This window comes from Podarcis vaucheri, assembly GCF_965113315.1.
Source record: "Podarcis vaucheri genome assembly, chromosome: 9".
Taxonomy (NCBI): domain Eukaryota; kingdom Metazoa; phylum Chordata; class Lepidosauria; order Squamata; family Lacertidae; genus Podarcis; species Podarcis vaucheri.
In genome coordinates, this window is record NC_138767.1 from 53,017,680 (window position 1) to 53,036,929 (window position 19,250).

Here is a 19,250-nt window from a genome sequence, read left to right on the forward strand (position 1 = left end):
ACTCTGAAGAGTCTCACCAGCACCATAATTCAAAAGCATCCATTCTTTGGCGGTCAGCCGGTGGTGGTTTAGGCTAGCAGTTTAAATAGTTCCTTTGCACGGTTGTTTGCACTGCTAATTCAAAGCCAAAGCTTGCACTCCGGCTGGCTGAAATGCGTTTGCTTAATGCTCAGGGTGTTTTACAAAGCTGAAGCCCTGCAGTCAGAAGAAAGCATGTCTGAGTTTAATGGAGGGGACTCCCAGGAAACTCACGCTCCTTCTACAGGGTATTGTGCTCCTTACGGCTGCCTTGAGGACCTTGATTATAAAAACGTCCACATTTCCCACCACGCCACAAGCGACCAGGTCTTTAAAAAGAGCCTGCTGGTCCAGGCCAATGATGACCAGCATCCTGAATGAATTTGCCTAATTTGCCATCCGGGTTGGTGGTCAGCCATGGTTGCTGCGGGAGCCAATTCTGCATGGGTGGGGAAATGTTTTCCTTCGCTGGTCCTAAATCCTCCCAACACGCAGCTTCGTTGGGTGTCCACGAGTTCTAGTGTTATATAAGAGAGGAAGTAAAACTTCTCCCTCCATCCATTTCCTCAGGCCTGGCGTGACTTCAGACCTCCCCCCAGGTCGCCTCTTGCTCGCGTTTTCGCTCGGCTACCGAGCCCCAGGGGCGGCAACCCTTCTCCACCCCCGTGACTCTCTTCCTCCCCGCCCCCGCCTGCCCTCTTTGACTGGAGGCGGAGGCCATCCCGCCCCGCTTCTCCCTCCCGTGACCTCCTTCTCCCCTCTCGCAGTCCTGCCCCTTGCCGGCTCCGCCTCCTCCTCTCGCCCCGGGGCTTCTTTTCTCAGCAAAACGATCCGCTTCCCGGAGCAGAGCGACGCCGTCCGCGCTCGGCGACGATGGGCTTTTGGGCGATGGCTCCGGAGGGCGCACGGCTCTTCTCCTGGGCGCTTGCCCTGCTCGCCGCTCTCGCCACGCTGCTGGCTGTCTGGGTCGCCCGCTTGGTGCTCGATCATTACTGGAAATACAAGGAGCTGAAGCCCATCCCGGGGATCAGCCCCTGGTACCCGCTGCTGGGCAACGCGCTGCTCTTTGAACGCGGTGGGGAAGGTAAAGGCCGACGGGGGGGGGGAGCGGCTGCAAAGCTTGGCAAGAGTTTTCCGAGGGGGGAAACGAAAGTAGCCTGGTTTCTCAAGGTTTGGAAAGAAGCGTCTGTCGATCGTAACTTGTATACTAAAAGCGGCGAACAATACACAAGGTAGCGGCGCTTCCTAGGATAGGCACAGAAAAGATACAGGCACTGTATCTTTCCTTGTATCTCTTAATTTCAGTAAGGTGAGATGCCCCACAGTCATGTTCTTGTTTGAGGTGTGGCTGAGATGCAGCCACCCATCTTTTTACTGCAAATGTGTGTTTATGCTTTCCCGGAAAGGCTGGTTTTTACTTTAATATTCTTTGAACTTTTCTCTTGTATTCCACGCTGCACTTGTGAACAGGGGTGCCAACTTGAATAAAATATTGGGAGGGCCCAGGTAAGCCCAGCCTTACATAATTGATCAAAAGATAAGGCGTGCACGCATCATTCAAATGGCAATGCCCACCAACTTGGGAGGGTGCCCCCTCTAATAATTTATTGGGGGTATCCTAATAAGTCTCCGGGCTTCTCTTCCAAAACTAGGCAGGGAGGATGAGGATAAGGGGAAAAGTAGAGGGAGTTTCCTCTGCCTGTCCTTGGCTCTGACTCCAACTAAAGTTGGGTTCCCCGCCTTCTGCCCCACCAGCCCCAGTGAGAACTAACCTAGTGCACTGGCTGTCTCTTAACTGTGTATTGGAACTCAGCTTTCTTAGAGGCCTCTCAGGCATTGTTCTTGAACAGAGAATTGCAACAGGAGAAGAAAGTGCATGGAGTTTGGCCTCGCCATCCTGGATTTGAACATTACCAGCACTCCACGCCACATGCTTGAAGTGGTAGGTGATTTTGTTTGCCTGGGTTCCACCATAACAAGCAACCTCTCCACTGACCATGAGCTGGACAAGCATATTGGCAAGGCAGCTATGTCAACGGCACACCTCTCCCAAAGGTTACTGGAGAATGTGATGCTAATGTCTAAGACCAATATGAAGGTCTACCAGGCTTGCATGTTGAGCACACTGCTTTGTGGAAGGTAGTCGTAGGCAGCTTACAGCTGCCAGGAGTGATGCCTCAATGCCTTCCACATGCGTTGCATCAGGAATATTTTGGGAGTCACATGGAAGGACAGAGTCTCAAACAAAGATGTGCTCTCCCAGGCCCATGTTCCCAGCATGTTTGCACTCCTGTCTCTGACGACTTGGTCATGTCCACAGAATGGAAGATGGCAGGACCCCCAAGAATCTGCTCTACAGACACCCAGCCCATTGGCAGACCAACTCTGTGTTACAAACATGACGTGAAGACTGGCAGCATCAACCCCATTGTGTTGGGATCTCTTGTAGATGATTGCAGTGTCTGGAGACAGACAGTCATGTCATGCATTCACAGCAGTGACCAGAGGAGGAATAGCTGCTGGGAGGAGCACAGAGAGGAGAAATGCCACGGTGCACCTGAAGCAGCAAAATCAGATGCCTTCATCTATCTTGCCTGCAATAAAACATGTCCCTCCTGTATTGGTCTCTACAACCACATCAGGTGCTGTAATTCTCCAACGGTTTGACTTTACCCCCGAAGGCGCACAGTTCCATTGTCTCCCAAGACGGACAGATGCCAGGAGAGAGAGAAAGTATCATCAACATCCCCCTGTGTACTGGCCCCAATGAAAATGGGGCTTCTGCGTTCAACTTCCCCTCTTATGTTTTGGTCTCATTTACTGTACCTCAACATTCTTGCACCTTGGTTTTCCTAAATTGAGTGGATATGTCTTAAAGGACGTTCTCAGTACAGTGAGTTGAATGCATTAAAAATGTTCCTTATGGTTAGGAACCTGCATGCCTGAAGCTTTTTTTTTTTAATTTGAGGAGGTCAGGGATGTTGTGGACAAGGCTGGTGCATAGAAAGGGGCATTGGGAAAGGGAGCTGATATGTATATAGCTTCAAGCCCCCTATTCATGTTGAGATTCCTTCTTCAAACATAGAACCTGCAAAGGGCTTAGGAGCAAGTTCAATTGAATGTTGTTTTACTTAAAAGTAAGCACTGCGGTTTCCAAAATAGTTACATGAAATCTCCTAGGTGAATCAAAGTGTGTTAAGATCATGTTACATAAAGTAGCTACATTAAGAGCAGGAAATCAAATACTTTTAAGTATCTATCTTGGGAATTGAGTAAATTGGTATGGTTAGAATTTTTTAGAAGTATTATTATCCAACTCTCAAAAAAGGTGTTCTTTTATACATTCTTTGCCTCCTGAGCAATTCTGCAATGCTGAATATTCTGCCTACCGTAGTAGACATATTTTTTTTGAAAACTACCAAACTTAGAAATGTGAACTGCTGCTGTTCTTCTCTGTATACAAAATGTGGCATTCTTTTGTCACATTTGCCACAATGTATGAATTCTTTTTCCAGCCTTGGAAAATGTCATTTAATTGTTTGGTTGCTGAATCTGAAGAGAACTCACTGAGCCCAGTCTTGATGGTCCGCCAATCCATCATTTTCGCTTTCTCCAGTTTCTTTAATAAGGGCTAGCCTGACTGTGAAGTGCCAGTCAAAATCCCCCTCTCCACTTACCCAACCGGAGTGCCAGCTGTTGCTCTTGGGCCTGAAACTTTGTTTTTCAACACCCACATTCTGTGAAATAAATTATCTGCTGTTTGCATAAACAGAAAACATTGATCATGTAAAACACCATACAATGAAGGGGTTTCAGCCTCTGTTTCAACTGAATCAGATTTAGCAAAATCGTTTACAAGCATGGTTAATACTCCGTTATAGGATGGGGACTGTATTTGCAGAGGTGCAGATGTATCTTCTCCTATCATGGCTGGATCAGCTGGCCAGTTATATAGACTTTCATTAGAAGACTATATGACAGGACTTCTTTGCTGGGCTACAACATCTCCTGCCTCATCTATTGCACTCACGTCATTTTAAAGGACTAAGGGTGTCTGTTCTATTCAGGACAGATCTATTACTTCTTGAGCCACCTGATTTGCTGTTGCTTCTGGGTCCCTTTCTTCAATTACATGGTCACAGTGATCAAATAAGGATTATTTTATATGCTGTGCCAGAGTGGGGCCCACTACCCACTAACAATGGGGAGCCTCTTTATATGGAATCACCCATGAAGAGGGGTTATTTATATGGTTAAGATGAGTTGTAAGCAAATGTAAATGTGCTCTTATACTTTCTGATGTTTACCAGAACTGATTGAGCGTGCTACATAAATTTAAACTTGATGTGAAAGTGGGAGGTTAGAAGGAGACCCTTGTCTCTTGCAATCTGAATTTAGGAAGAGGGGCCTCCTGCTATGTGGCTGTTGATCTTTGCTTAGAGTAGGTGCTATTCTCATGAGAACAAGTAGCATAGAGGTGGGATATTGAATTTCTTATTTTCATACCTGATGCATTTCCTTCCTCCCAACCCAGCTTTCTTTAAACAGTTGATCGATTACACTGCGTTGTTATGGAATACTCCACTGCTACAGCTCTGGGTAGGACCACTGCCCTTTATTATCTTATATCATCCAGAAACCGTAGAGGTGAGTCTCTCATTCTTAGTCTTTACTACAGGTCTGGAGAACTCCTACCCACCAAAGGCCACATTCCCTTGGGAATAATCTGCCAAGGGGTGCATGCATGCCTGTGGTGGGTGGGGCTGAAGAGGATGGTGAATAGGGCCAAAGTGGGAGCAGAGCCACCCCATTCTCCCATGTACCATCCATTCACACGCATTGCACAAGCATGTACCTTGGTCATCCATCCTCTATTCTCGCATACGCTTCTCACTCCATCCTTCTACTCTCTTGTTAATTTGCATATTCTCTCTCTCTCTCTCTCTGACACACACACCCCTTCCCATTTTCTCTCTTCCCCTCTTTGCCCCTCTTCTCCCCATGGGGCAATTGGACTTAGGAAAACAAGTTTCCCTTAGTCCCCGATCCCACCCCCAAGGTTTGTTTTCCTAGGGTGTATGTGTATAATTTCACCCCCCCAAAGGGTAGGGGAAGGATGCATGGGGAGCGTTAACTTTTTCCTCCACAGCTGCTGCACCTCTCTGAAAATTGCCTTCCACACTGCAATCAGGCTTAGAAAAAATTGTTTGGTGTGGATGGGAGCTAGCCCTCCCAGGCCTAATTCCATCATTGGGACAGGATGTGGATCACAGTATGTGATCCTGCTGCATGGTGCTTTTATTCTAGAAAAAAATAGGTGCCGGTACTCACCATGAAGTTGTTACAGTAAGTGCCACACTTTTTAACAGCAACGACAAAGAAGTGACAGTGCTGCTTACCCTTGAATAAAGGTAAAGGGATCCCTGACCATTAGGTCCAGTCGTGGCCGACTTTGGGGTTGTGGTGCTCATCTTGCTTTATTGGCAGAGTACAGCTTCCGGGTTATGTGGCCAGCATGACTAAGCCGCTTCTGGCAAACCAGAGTAGTGCACGGAAACGCCATTTACCTTCCCATCTGGTACCTATTTATCTACTTGCACTTTGATGTGCTTTCAAACTGCTAGGTTGGCAGGAGCAGCGACCAAGCAACGGGAGCTCACCCTGTCGTGGGGATTCAAACCGCCAACCTTCTGATCAGCAAGTCCTAGGCTCTGTGGTTTAACCCACAGCACCACCCATGTCCCTCTTACCCTTGAATACCTCCTGTAAAAAAAGAGGAATGCTGCTGCACCTTTGAAATAAACCACCCCCTCATAAAGCAGTCTGAATGAGAACTCAGTCAGCTGCCTTTAATTGGAGAAGATAACCTAAAAACTCTGTTCGTCTTCCAAGGTGGGTTTGCTCAGCATGTCCCCATGAAGATAAACGTAACCCAACAGCCATAGCGTTGCCATTCTACCAGGTGCTTTATATACCTCTCCATCTTTTAAGTTCCATTGTTTCTAATGGAGCTTGCTCATTAGTGGGTATCTGTGTGGTTCATCCGCTGTCCTATGCACACTTACCTGGGAGAAAGCTTGAATGGACCGTTTGGAACTTACTTCTGAAAAGACTCAGATGCAATTGCATATTAAAGGCACTAGTCCTCTGCATTCTTACCTGGGAGTAAGTCCTGTGGAAGCTGCTAGGACTTAATTCTTAATAAATATAATCAGTGTTGCTGGATCCTGCTAAATTGGAAGCACTTCTGCAACCCAAGAACAGGAGTGAGATAAATTGCTTATGTAAAGCTTGAGCTGTACAAAGCCTTGAACTTCATTTTGTACTATCAGCGCGAGGATTGTTTTTAATGCAGATATTCTGTTAATGATCCACTAGTCTGAAAACATCAGCAGAATGCTGTTATCTTTGTTCAGTTGTTGTTGTTTTAAGTAAATCCTATTATAGTGATATGCATTTTTCATTATATCTGTTTGGATGTATTTTTTACATGTGGAGGTGGAGGGTTTTTTCCTTGGCAGGATTTTGACAATGGCAGCTGCTAAAGGGATTAAAAAGAATTCCACCTGGCAGATTCATGGAATGGCTGGGTGTAAGGTTTCTACCACTTATGCTGGACGAAAGGATTGTCTGTGGGCAGATACTGTTGAACTATTAGAGTGGGATTAAACTAGGCAGGGCAGCCTGGTTTTGATTTCCTGAGAGGAAGATTAGAATTCTAGAAGCTGCTAAGAGTGTTTTATGGGTGGTGTAAGACAACAGCCCATCCTAGAAGGATTTTATCTGTCCAGCGACAGGTTTAAAGTGTGAAGTTAAGAAGGATCTTAAATACTTCATTACCAATCTGATGTCAGGACGTACCACACCGTCAGGGCATAATCAAGCTCTGGAATCTAAAGAGAAAGCAAAGGAGCTGCTAAGACTGCTAAATCAACAGCCGTCACTTTGAACTCAACTAGAATATATTTTAGATAGCAAAGGCAGCATTGAACAGATAGCATTGGAGGGCAAAGTCAAGAAATTACATTTTTTAATCTCTTCTGTTGGCAGGTTGTATTGAGTAGCTCTAAGCACATTACAAAATCCGATCCTTACAAGTTTCTGCATCCTTGGCTGGGCACAGGGCTTCTAACGAGGTAAGGAAAATACACCCCTGGAACATGGGTGCGCAGTGTACCCCTTTGTCGCACCCCTTGGAACACAGTGTAGCTGGTGTGTCCAATACTGGTTGAGCTGTTAGTCCTCCTCAACACATTCCGCTTCCAACTCCATGTGTCCACCTCCTCATGCCCTATTGAATATGTGAAAAGGGCTCTTCCTCGTGCACAAAGGTATTCACTGCAGGTGGGAGGCCCCTTTCAGATGCTGTGCTGAATATGGACTTTGGAGATGGGGCTTCGGCTGCAGTCCTGCTCCATTTTCCTCCTGTTTAGTAACTGTGCTAACTCATTTTAACAAAATGTTTTTTTGGGGGGTGGGGAGGGTGGCCAGCTGGGGGCAAGGAGGAATAGAGTGAACTGAAGCATTGCATGCTGCAATGTTTTGTTCCAGCTCCTGCTTGAAGGCATTAATGCATTTTGAGACTTGTTTGTGTAGATAAAAATAATATTTAAGTTTCTGTTTTGCAGCACTGGGGGCAAATGGCGGTCCCGAAGGAAAATGTTAACGCCCACCTTCCATTTCACCATTTTAGAAGATTTCCTTGAAGTGATGAATGAACAAGCCAATGTCCTTGTTCAGAAACTTGAAACGCATGTGGACAAGGAGCCATTTGATTGCTTTTTCTACATCACATTGTGTGCCCTTGATGTAATCTGTGGTAAGTGCTGTGGTTGCTGTCAAAGTGTTGCAGTAAATGAGGTTTAAACATTCCTGCTCATTTTCTGGAAGAATTGAGCAGAAGTGTTGTTTTCCAATGTTAATAGCTTGTTATTCATTTAAATGCAGATTCAGTGATCCACGGTGGAGAACACCAGTGGTTTTGAACCTGTGTGCCATGGCACCCCGGGGTGCCTTGAATGATGGTCAGGGGTACTGCAGGCAACACTGGCCTCCGTCCATCTTTTCTTCCCCTCTGATGCCCTCTCACGTCTCTGCCTCCCAAAGGCTTGTGTGGCTGTTGGTTACAGCAGCCCTGGCTACAAGTTCCCCAGGCAAATGGTGCCTCTGGGGCTGCCCAGGGATACTTCCCAGGCCCCTGTGGGGCAATGTGAGAAGGCACCTCTCTTTGGAATGGGGTGGAGGGCAGCTCAGAGACCAGGGGCGGCAGCTGCAGGAGGGGAGAGAGGCTGAGGGAACATTCCACAAGGGAGGGTGTTTGAAAAAGCGTGAGAGGCTGCCAGCTCTGCAAGCAAGGGATCACATAACTGGGCTCCTGAACCCCACAGGGGTGCCACAGAAAGAATGTAGTTGGTCAAGGGAGCTGTGGACTCAAAAAGGTTGGAAACCTCTGATCTACACTGATAGAGAAGGGAAATAGTTCATTGTCCAATTGTAATCAAATTGAATCACTGTTGATTTGTAGTCAGTCCGAATGCAGGTCAGGACTGGGACACAAGAACACATACTATGGGACCAAAAGGGAATCCCAGGAGACAATGACCACAGGTGTGGTATTACAGTGGTGCCTCGCAAGACGAAAAGAATTCGTTCCGCGAGTCTTTTCGTCTTGCGATGTTTTTCATTTTGCGAAGCACGGTCCGTCGCAACTGCGCCTCTTAAAGCGGCTTTTTAAAAAAAGCACAAGACGTTTTCGTCTTGCGAAGCAAACCCATAGGGAAATTCGTCTAGCGAAGCAACACAAAACCAAAAAACCCTTTCGTCTAGCGAGTTTTTCGTCTTGTGAGGCATTCGTCTTGCGGGGCACCACTGTAGTACAATAGTACTACAATTTGACCATATGGTTCAGTGCTTTGCATGCAGGGCACCTTAGGTTCATATCCTGGCATCCCCAGATGAGTCTAGGAAATACTTCTCTCTGAAACCTGGGAAGTCAGTGTAGACAGCATTGAGCTCGATGGGCCAGTGTGTGACTCGAAGTAAGGTCTCCCTTTTATGTCCTGTTCTTGGTTTGTAGGAGCATGATTCTTTGACTGAGTTCTTTCTCTCCTGTTCCTAGAAACAGCTATGGGCAAGAACATAGGAGCACAACACAATAAGGATTCAGAGTATGTCCGAGCTGTCTACAGGTAGGTGTCAATGTGATCTCCTTTCTAGAAGCAGGGATGGTGAACCAGTGGCCTGTCAGAAATCAGAGATGCTGGTAGCTGGAGTCGAACAGCATCAGGAAGGCCACAGGTTCCCCATCTCTGCAGCAGAGCCTTAATCCATAAAATCTTTTACTGGGGGCTACACGGAGAAAAAGTCTTTTTCCTCTACCATGCAGATAGCCTTCTGCACGATAAATTTCCAAAGGCCTGCTTTGTGTGATCTTCCCCCCTGCCCCTCATTGGAGCTGAATAGCACAATTCAGGGCCTCTATGTGGGTTGAATGCTCACATAAAAGCTGCACTCACTACATCTTTGCAGTGGAGGAGCAGGGCACTGCTGTGGCTGTATGTCCCAAACTGGGCTCTGTTTTACATGTGAATCACTTTTCTCCATATCTCTACATGTCACTCTGATTTGCTCAGCCTACTAGCAAAAAATTGGGCTCTTTCATGCACTTTATGGTACTTTCCTAGAAATATATCCAGCATTGTTGCTTGTTACCCTAGGATGAGCGATCTGATTCACCACAGACAGAAGTCTCCCTGGCTCTGGCCTAACCTTCTATACCTCATGTTCCAAGAAGGGAGAGAACATTATAGGAGCCTAAAGATACTTCACACCTTTACTGATAATGTAAGCTGCTATATTTTCCTTACTATTGCCTGTAGTTTGTTTGATTCTCTTCATTCATTCATCCATCTATCGCAGTTTAACAGTGCACTGACCCAGCGCATCACTTATTTCAGGGGACAACTGTCGCATTATTTGGCATTGCAGGGAGTGCACACATTGGATTATGCAACCTGAAAAATAAACAGCTTTTTTGTTTGGCTATCTAAGGTTATTGCAGAAAAAGCTCGTGAATTAAAAAACCAGGAGCGACATAAAAGCAATGCTGTCAGCAACGGTGATCAAAGCAAGCGCAAAGTCAGGAGAGCTTTTCTCGATATGCTTCTGAATGCCACCGATGACGATGGGAAGAAGTTGAGCTACCTGGACATCCGAGAGGAAGTGGATACATTCATGTTTGAGGTATAGAATGCCCAGTGCTGGTTTAGGTTGCAGAACTCTACCCATTTACCCAAGATAAAAAAATTCCTTTCAGTAGCACCTTAAAGACCAACTAAGTTAGTTCTTGGTATGAGCTTTCGTGTGCATGCACACTTCTTCATTTACCCAAGAGTAAACCCCATAGAGCTCAATGAACCTTGTATGAGGATTGCATTGTAAGTGACTTCCAGAACTCAGGAAATCTCCGGTTTGAATCTTTTTCCTAGCTGGATGTAGACAATTCAGTCTCATTTAGGCCAGTAACTACAGTATGGGGATAATAATTCTGACCACAGGTGGTCATTTCAAAGAGAAATGAGGACCTTCAAGCCTGTGGGCCAAATCTTGTCCATGCAAACCCCTCTGTCAGGGGTTCATGACTCTCCAAACAATGCCCCTCACCAGTCCTGCTTTGCACCCTCTTGCAGTATTTTTGTGGATGCCAGTGTGGTGTAGTGGTTAAGAGCGGTAGTCTTGTAATCTGGGGAACCGGGTTTGCGTCTCCGCTCCTCCACATGAAGCTGCTGGGTGACCTTGGGCTAGTCACACTTCTCTGAAGTCTCTCAGCCCCACTCACCTCACAGAGTGTTTGTTGTGGGGGAGGAAGGGAAAGGAGAATGTTAGCCGCTTTGAGACTCCTTAAAGGGAGTGAAAGGCAGGATATCAAATCCAAACTCTTCTTCTTCTTCTTCTTCTTCTTCTTCTTCTTCTTCGGGCTTACAAGAGCAATTTTTCTAGCTCCCACTCCCAGTTGTGGAACTCTATCCACTAGGAGTATTTGTTCATGCCTCTTCGACTATTCATCTTTCAGCAACCTAGGGAAGACAATTTTGTACAGAGGACTTTCTGTTGATTTTGGTATGGCTGGTTGACTTCTTCATCTCCTCCTACACCCACCCTTCACTGTGAAGTCCCAGGGCAGTTTATATCTAAAAAGGGATAATACAGCACATTACAGCAAATAAACCAACCCCATCCCACACAACCCAATAGATACATATAAACAAACCAGTTTATATGTATACCAGTTGGAATGTAAAGGTAAAGGTAAAGGGACCTAATATTAGGTCCAGTCGTGACCGACTCTGGGGTTGCGGCACTCATCTCGCTTTATTGGCTGAGGGAGCCGTCGTACAGCTTCCGGATCATGTGGCCAGCATGACTAAGCCGCTTCTGGCGAACCAGAGCAGCACACGGAAACGCTGTTTACCTTCCTGCTGGAGCGGTACCTATTTATCTACTTGCACTTTGACGTGCTTTCGAACAGCTAGGTTGGCAGGAGCAGGGACCAAGCAATGGGAGCTCACCCCGTCACGGAAATTCGAACCGCCGAACTTCTGATCGGCAAGTCCTAGGATCTGTGGTTTAACCCACAACGCCACCTGCGTCCCTTCCAGTTGGAATGTAGGGGGGTCCTAATGATAATAGCTCATCAGTTGAATGTCCAAGGCAAGAGGTGCATCTTCAGTGGCTACCTCACATGGAAACATCTGATGCACCTCTGCATAGAGAGAGTTTTGGGGCCATGACAGAGAAGGCCCTGCTATGCTGCTTCTGGGCTTTGTTTTGTTTTCTGGCTTGTAATTATTTTATGTGTTCTGATTGTTTTTTGAGTGTTAGCTATGTTGAGGACTAATTTTTTAAGTGGAAGGACAGGATATAAATAAAATTAGGTGACACCCTAGAAGCAAAGTTGCAGTGTATGTGTTGTTGTTGTTGTTGTTGTTGTTGTTGTTGTTGTTGTTGTATTAGCCAATCTGACTGGGTTGCCCCAGCCTTTCTAGGTGGCTACCAACAAAATATTAAAAACACAATAAAACATAGCTAGGTAGGCATATCAACCATTCTGAGAAGACCTTTTCAGATATGGGAATGACTTAGGAGTGTCAGTCTGCCTTTGGCACATGGGTAGTGACCAGAGCTGGAAGAATCCCTGGCATCTGCTGTTGCCTATACACTTAAATTTTTGAAATATTCACTCTTGTGTATGTGGCTGGTGTCTTAGAAGTTTAGATTTGTGCAAAACCAAAGGTTGTGGGTGCTAGAGGATTTGAAATATTTTGTTCAGGTCCTGGAAAGGGCCTGCAGCTGAGATTTCTTTTGTGTGTGTGATAAAACCTTAGACATTTAATTCTTTCTTCCAAGGGTCATGATACTACTGCTGCCGCCATGAATTGGTGCATTTACTTGCTTGGGTGTGATCCAGAAGTCCAAAGAAAAGTTCACCGTGAACTGGATGAAATTTTTGGTGAGTTTTCCTTTCCTCTGGGAATGAACCTGGGCAAATGTGGTATACAGGTGTTTATCTAAGTAAATGCTCATAAATGTCGCATAATTCCTCTTAACACAGAGATGGGGAACCTCTGGGCCACAAGTGCAGATCCCAGTTTGGCCCATGAGGCTGTTTTCACCAAACCACACCCACCTGCCCCACACCTGATGTCCTTTGTGACTTTGAGACTGGAGCTGAGGTGGATGTGGTTACAAGAGGACAACTGGCATCTTAAAGGGTGAATGACCACTGGGATTAACTGTCCTAAGGTGTTCCCAAGCATGCAAGGGGTTTCTCCATCGGTGGCTGTCAGCTGAACAACAATGTCTGCTGAGGAAAAAAGTCTGGTTGCAAAAGTGGTTTGGATTCTGTCAGGGAACTGACATCGGAGCCAGAGGCGGAGGGAAGGCTCTCAAGTGATGCTGGAGAGGGACCCAGCAGGGAGAGAGGTAGCTCATCAGCGGGGGAAGGAAATCAGCGCAACACCAGGGATAAAGGGGGGCAGATGGGGGAATCGGCGAGAGGGCTCCAGGACTCTTCGCTGGACACCAGCGGGGAGAGCACGGGTCCTCCGCTACCCACACCCTCCCTGCGCAGAAGACTTCCACGCAGGGAGAGTAGGAGGAGACTTGGCGTCAAACAGCTTTTATGCTGGAAAAGGTTTAAGAAACGCCCACTGACGGATTCTGCTAGCGACTGAGGCAGCCACGAAGTGAAGGGCTGTCCAGATAGAAAAGGTTTGACAAGCCAACTTAGCCAGGAGTGGTGGCAACTTACGCACAAGCAACCCCTATATTCATCACAGATCCAAAGCACATTTGCAAGTAGACCTCAAAGGGGATTCCTGTAACTGCCGTTGCAGTTGATTGCAGGTTACAGCAAGCCCTTGTGAATTCTGAAAGGTGGGCAGCCCCACCCAAATTGACCAGTGGTGAGGTGGTGAGAAGATTAAGGGTCTGGCCCCCTGGTCGGATCCAGTTCCCCATCCCTGTTCTAAATCAGGTTGGGAAACTATGGTCCTGCAGACTTTCCTAGAACTCCAGTTCCCTTCAACGTCAGCCAGAAGGTCTAGTGCTTAGGCCAATCTCCTCTCCAGCTCCAAACATTACACCTTTTAGGTACTGGCTGCACTGTCTTGGCCTGCACATCAAGGGCTCCCAGATAACATTCTGCAGGTTCAATCTTTGATGCATTGCATCCTGTCACTTTACTAGACAATGATGCTGCACTGCTTTAACTCTCTTAAAAGGGACCACCTAGGAAAGAATTGAAGCTTAAAACAAAAATATGGTTTTTATTTTGCTGGCTAAGGAGAGTTATGAATGCTTGGAAGTGCTGTCCTCTAGTGCCCTCTCAGAGGCTAGCAATGCCTTCTGCTGACAAAAAAGCTATTTTGGAGTCAGGAGCCAGACCTCATGCTTTTTTTGTGCTGTGGCCTTTGCAGCTCTAGTGTGGTCAGACCTTATGTCAGCAAAAAGGAAGCCCTGACGAGCTGGCTCTAAGCATAAGCACAGAAATGATTTATGGCGGTTAGTGGGTTAGACCCCACAATGCCTCCTGCTCCACCATAATTTAAAATAGGTGTCTGAATAACACACGTTTATTCTCAGGGGACTCCGATCGTTATGTTACCATGGACGATTTGAAGCAACTACGGTATCTGGATTGTGTTATTAAAGAAGCTCTTCGCCTCTTTCCTTCTGTTCCATTTTTTGCCCGTACACTGAGTGAGGAATGTTACATAAGTAAGTAATTCAGGTTGGTTAATGCTTTGATGCACTGTGACTATAAGCTTAGTACTATTGGGGGTGCTTCTGGAAGAAGAGACTAACAAATATCTCTTCTTCTTTGGCAGGAGGGTTTAAGGCACCAAAAGGGGTTGATGTCATAATTGTGCCCTATGCACTGCATAGAGACCCTGAAGTCTTCCCAGACCCTGAGGAATTCAGACCTGAGCGATTTTTCCCTGAGAACACAGCTGGGAGGCACCCATATGCATATGTACCTTTCTCTGCTGGGCCCAGGAATTGTATTGGTATGTATGAGAATAAAGAAAATCTCTATCTCTTCAGAACTCCAGAGCACAGTATGCTTCCATTACTGATCTTTCAAAGGGAGATTTTTGTCATAGTACAGTGGTACCTCAGGTTACCAACTCTTCACGCTAAAGATGCTTCGGGTTACAGACTCCGCTAACCCAGAAGTAGTACCTTGGGTTAAGAACTTTGCTTCAAGATGAGAACAGAAATCGCGTGGTGGGAGGCCCCATTAGCTAAAGTGGTACGTCAGGTTAAGAACAGTTTCAGGTTAAGAACGGACCTCCAGAACGAATTAAGTTCTTAACCCAAGGTACCACTGTACTTAGAGCAAGGCCTACAAATGTATTGTTGTCAGGACTGGCCCTAGCTTTAGACAACCTGAGGTAATTGCCTCAGGCAGGCAGTCCTAGAGGATGGCAAATCGGTGCCCTTTGACCAGCTGTGGTCCTGCTATTGCCCAGTGAGGCCTTCCACCTTCTCCATTGCTCTAGAAAGGAAAAGGGGGCAGGTAATGAGTCAGTAGCAGAAGCTGTCTAAAGAGGATGATTATCCAACAGCAAAGCTGAAAGATTATGCAATCTACCAAAGCCCCAGCAACACTGCACATCTAAAGCAATATTACACCATCTTAAATGGTGATGGCTTCTCCCAAAGAATCCTGGGAGCTGTACTTTGTTAAGGAGTCTAAGAGTTGTTAGGAAACCTCTGTTTCCACCAGAGAGCTATAGTTCCAAGTTCCCTAGGCAGAGCGACAAATTGTTAAACCACTCTTGAGAACATTAAGTGACTGAAGTGAATGTACCTGAGTTTAAGTTATATGAATGGAGATTATGTCTATCCATAAGGAAGAACAGTAAGAGCTGTTTGGCAGTGGAACAGACTCCCCACAAATGGGAGTGGAATCGTCTTCCTTGGAGTTTCGTTTTTTAGCAGAGATTGGATGGCCTTCTGTCATGGATGCTTTAGTTGGCATCCCTGCATTGCAGGGGGTTGGACTCAATGACCATCAGGGTCCCTTCCAACTCTACAATTCTATGATTTTATGATGCTAAACCTCTTCAAGCATTTCACACACTCCTTCCAGTGGCTTTATATACATTCCCCCCCATACTACCTTCTTGGTAATTTTGAGTAAACATCTGAATAATTATAGAAAAGTGTTTAATAATTCTTAAATTAATTTGACAGCCTGACCTCAGTGTCATGTGGCAATACTACTACTACTAGTACTACTACTACTAAATTTATTTATACCCCGCCCACCCTGGGCGGCTTCCAACAGAATATTAAAAATGTGCTAAAACATCATAATAAATACATATTATTGCTCTAGTTAACTCTATCTTGTCTTCACTTTCCAATGTATAGCACAGTTGTACCTGGATCTAAAGGTTATTTCTACACTATTAATCCACCCCTTCCAGTTTTTCACTCACTCCCGCCAGTGGCTGTAAATCCATCACCATCTGTATAAGTATAGAAAAGTGTTCAAATATTTTTAATGAAACTGACCTCAGTGTCACATGGCTCATACTGAATAATAATAAATATGTACAATATTACAGTGGTACCTCGGGTTAAGAACTTAATTCATTCTGGAGGTACGTTCTTAACCTGAAATTGTTCTAAACCTGAGACAATACTTTAGCTAAGGGGGCCTCCTGCTGCCGCTGTGCCGCCACTGCACATTTTCTGTTCTCATCCTGAAGCAAAGTTCTTAACCCGAGGTACTATTTCTGGGTTAGTGGAGTCTGTAACCTGAAGCGGCTGTAACCTGAGGTACCACTGTATTTCTCTGGCTAATTGTATCTTGTCGTTGCTTTGCAACCCCTCTGCAGGTCAGCGCTTTGCACAGATGGAAGAAAAGGCTATTTTAGCCACCATTCTACGGCGCTTTTGTGTTAAAAGTACACAGCAACGCGATCAACTCGGCCCTGTAGGAGAACTGATTCTTCGTCCAAATAAAGGCATCTGGATTCAGTTGAAAAGGAGATCGTCTTCTGGCTCTTAAAATAAGAAACACTGCATTTGGACTACTTGAGAAGAAACACTTGATTTTCACAGCAGGACATTTCAGACTGCCCAACCCTACTAGGACTTCTCTTTGTTAACCAAAATTCTGCTGTTGCCTTTAAAAAAGTCAGCAACTGCAATGCAGAAAGTGATGCTTGTTCAATTGATGGGATATTCCAAATGACTTTGTAATTCTTAGGCTTCGACCTAGGTTGCACTAGCTGATTTTTCTTATCCTAAAGAAAATGAGCAATTTGTTTTATTCTTTAAAACTCCTTTATTCATTATTTATGAGCATAAGTAGGGAAATATAGATACTGAAGTATATATTTTAAGGATGTATGACTATAATAATAAAAATTGAAAGTATGAATGAAATTACTCCTGAGCACCAGAACAATCTTTTCTTGTTGGCTGTCATGGACCAAGATGGGATTAGGACCACCTAGTACTCAAAGGCTTCACAGAAACATTTAACTAAAGAAGCTCAAGATTTGACATTAGTGAAAAACTATCCACTTATTTATTTATTGAACAGTGATTATAAGTTATTAATTTTGTCCAAAATATTAAGAACGGTTTTACAGGTTCTCAATCATCATAATCAATGTGGATTTCTGCCTAAAAGATAATGCCAGAAATGTGTTTGATATTTTGGAATATCTGAATTTTCATAATGAGAGGCAAGTTGTTTTGGTATTTTTGGATGCAGAGAAAGCCTTTGAAATGGGTATTTTTGTTTTGTTTAGAGTATTGCAAGATATGAACTTTGGAGATAACTTTATTAAATGGGTAAAATCGATTTATACTTCCAGATAGTCTAGATAAATGTTAATGGGGACCTGATAAAAACCCTTTGAGACACAGAAGGGGACAAGGCAAGGGTGTCCATTTCCCTTGCTACTTTTCATCCTGGTCTTGGAAGTCTTGCTTAGAGACATTAGATAAGATGAGAGAATTATGGGAGTAAAGATAAGAAAAGAAACTTATAATGATGACTTCATGTAATAATACTAATAATATATTTATACCCTGCCCATCTGGCTGGGTTTCCCCAGCCACTCTGGGTGGCTCCCAACAGAATTAAAAGCAAAATAAAACAATAAAAACTTCCCTAAACAAGGCTGCCTTCAGATGTCTTCAAGTGTCATGTTAGTTTTGGAAAATCTGCGACAGGGAATGAAAATTCTTATGGTTGAGCTAAATGAATTTGGTATGTTAGCAGGCTTTTAGGTTACTCACCAGAAAATGAAAATATTGCAAAGGAACATGTCAACAGAAGATCAGAAGGTTTTGATGAAGAAGAAAGGGTTTCAAATTGGGGGTGGAGTAAAATATTTGGGTATTACTATGACAAATATGAATTGTATGTTGTTTCAAAATAATTATGTTTAGACATGGACTGAAATTAAAAAAAGACAGGTCAAGATGGGAGCTGATAAAATTGTCATTGAGTAGAATCTCAGTGATAAAGAGGAATGTTTTGCCTAGAATGAGGTTTTTATTTCAAAATTTATCATTTAAACAATGGCAAAAAGTTTTTATTTGTTTTTATGGCACAGGAAGAAACCACGGGTTAAAATTAAAGTACAGTGGTACCTTGGAAGTCAAACGGAATCTGTTCTGGAAATCCGTTCGACTTCCAAAATGTTTGGAAACCAAGGCACAGCTTCCGATTGGCTGCAGAAAGTTTGAGTCGCAAAGCGTTGGTCAACCAAGGTAGGACCGTATTGCAAGATGCAAAGGAAAGGGGAGGATTAGGCATACCTGACTTGAATTTGTGTTTTGCCGCTTGTTGCTTAGTGTGGATAAAGTATTGGGTGACACTGAAAAATAAAACACACTTGGAACTGGGAGGACATGATTTAACGTTTGATTGGCATGGGTATTTGTGGTATGATAAACTTAATGTGGATCTCAAAAATCACTTCATTAAATGTACCGTATTAAGAATCTGGAATAGATATGAATCTAGGTTATGTACAAAGACACCTTCATGGATTTCACCACAATAAGCCGAAAGCACCAGCCTGAAGATGACGAGTGAGACCTCGTCGAAACGTCGCACAGACACCCCGACTCTTACACGGGAAGACACCCGAAGACACCAAAACCTGCTTTCGTGTCTCGTGCTTTAGCAACTAATCTACACTTAATGACCCACCCAGTGATATTCAGAATATCACTCATGAAATCACCCAAGATATCCCTCAAGTAATTAAGGAACAAAAGAAGAAAAGGCACACTAATCTAGGAACTTCCTCTCTGCCCAGAACGTTGGAGGCTATACACCACACCCCTCAACAGTATTTATAGGAACTCAAACACCAGACTCTGCTCTGTTCCAGTAACAAGAAGCCGAAAGCACCAGCCTGAAGATGACGAGTGAGACCTCGTCGAAACGTCGCACAGACACCCCGACTCTTACACGGGAAGACACCCGAAGACACCAAAACCTGCATTCCTGTACCCGTGAAAATCTACGAAAGCATATATATATATATATATATATATATATATATATATATATATATCCCGCCCTCCCCAGCCAAAGCCGGGCTCAGAGCGACTAACAACAGTAAAAGTAACACAGTTTACATAAAATCACAATCTATTAGTTGCAATACATTCTAAAATCAATTCAGAAT

At 44.7% G+C, this 19,250-nt stretch overlaps 1 protein-coding gene across 1 annotated transcript; it reads left to right on the forward strand.

Annotated features, from left to right (window-relative positions):
- Positions 1-840: 840 nt before the first annotated feature.
- On the forward strand, positions 841-16,990 carry CYP4V2 (cytochrome P450 family 4 subfamily V member 2). The gene is made up of 11 exons (XM_082238204.1): positions 841-1,102; positions 4,553-4,665; positions 7,069-7,154; positions 7,647-7,837; positions 9,137-9,206; positions 9,735-9,861; positions 10,069-10,260; positions 12,424-12,526; positions 14,161-14,295; positions 14,406-14,585; positions 16,428-16,990. The coding sequence occupies exons 1-11, from the start codon at positions 892-894 to the stop codon at positions 16,598-16,600; spliced, it is 1,581 nt and encodes a 526-aa protein (XP_082094330.1). The 5' UTR covers positions 841-891; the 3' UTR covers positions 16,601-16,990.
- Positions 16,991-19,250: the final 2,260 nt, after the last annotated feature.

Bases quoted from the DNA above. Each gene is read 5' to 3' on its own strand.
- CYP4V2 (XM_082238204.1), top strand. From the start codon at position 892: ATGGGCTTTTGGGCGATGGCTCCGGAGGGCGCACGGCTCTTCTCCTGG. The intron at 10,261-12,423 runs GTATAGAATGCC...CTTTCTTCCAAG, and splicing joins TGGATACATTCATGTTTGAG to GGTCATGATACTACTGCTGC. The intron at 14,586-16,427 runs GTATGTATGAGA...ACCCCTCTGCAG, and splicing joins TGGGCCCAGGAATTGTATTG to GTCAGCGCTTTGCACAGATG.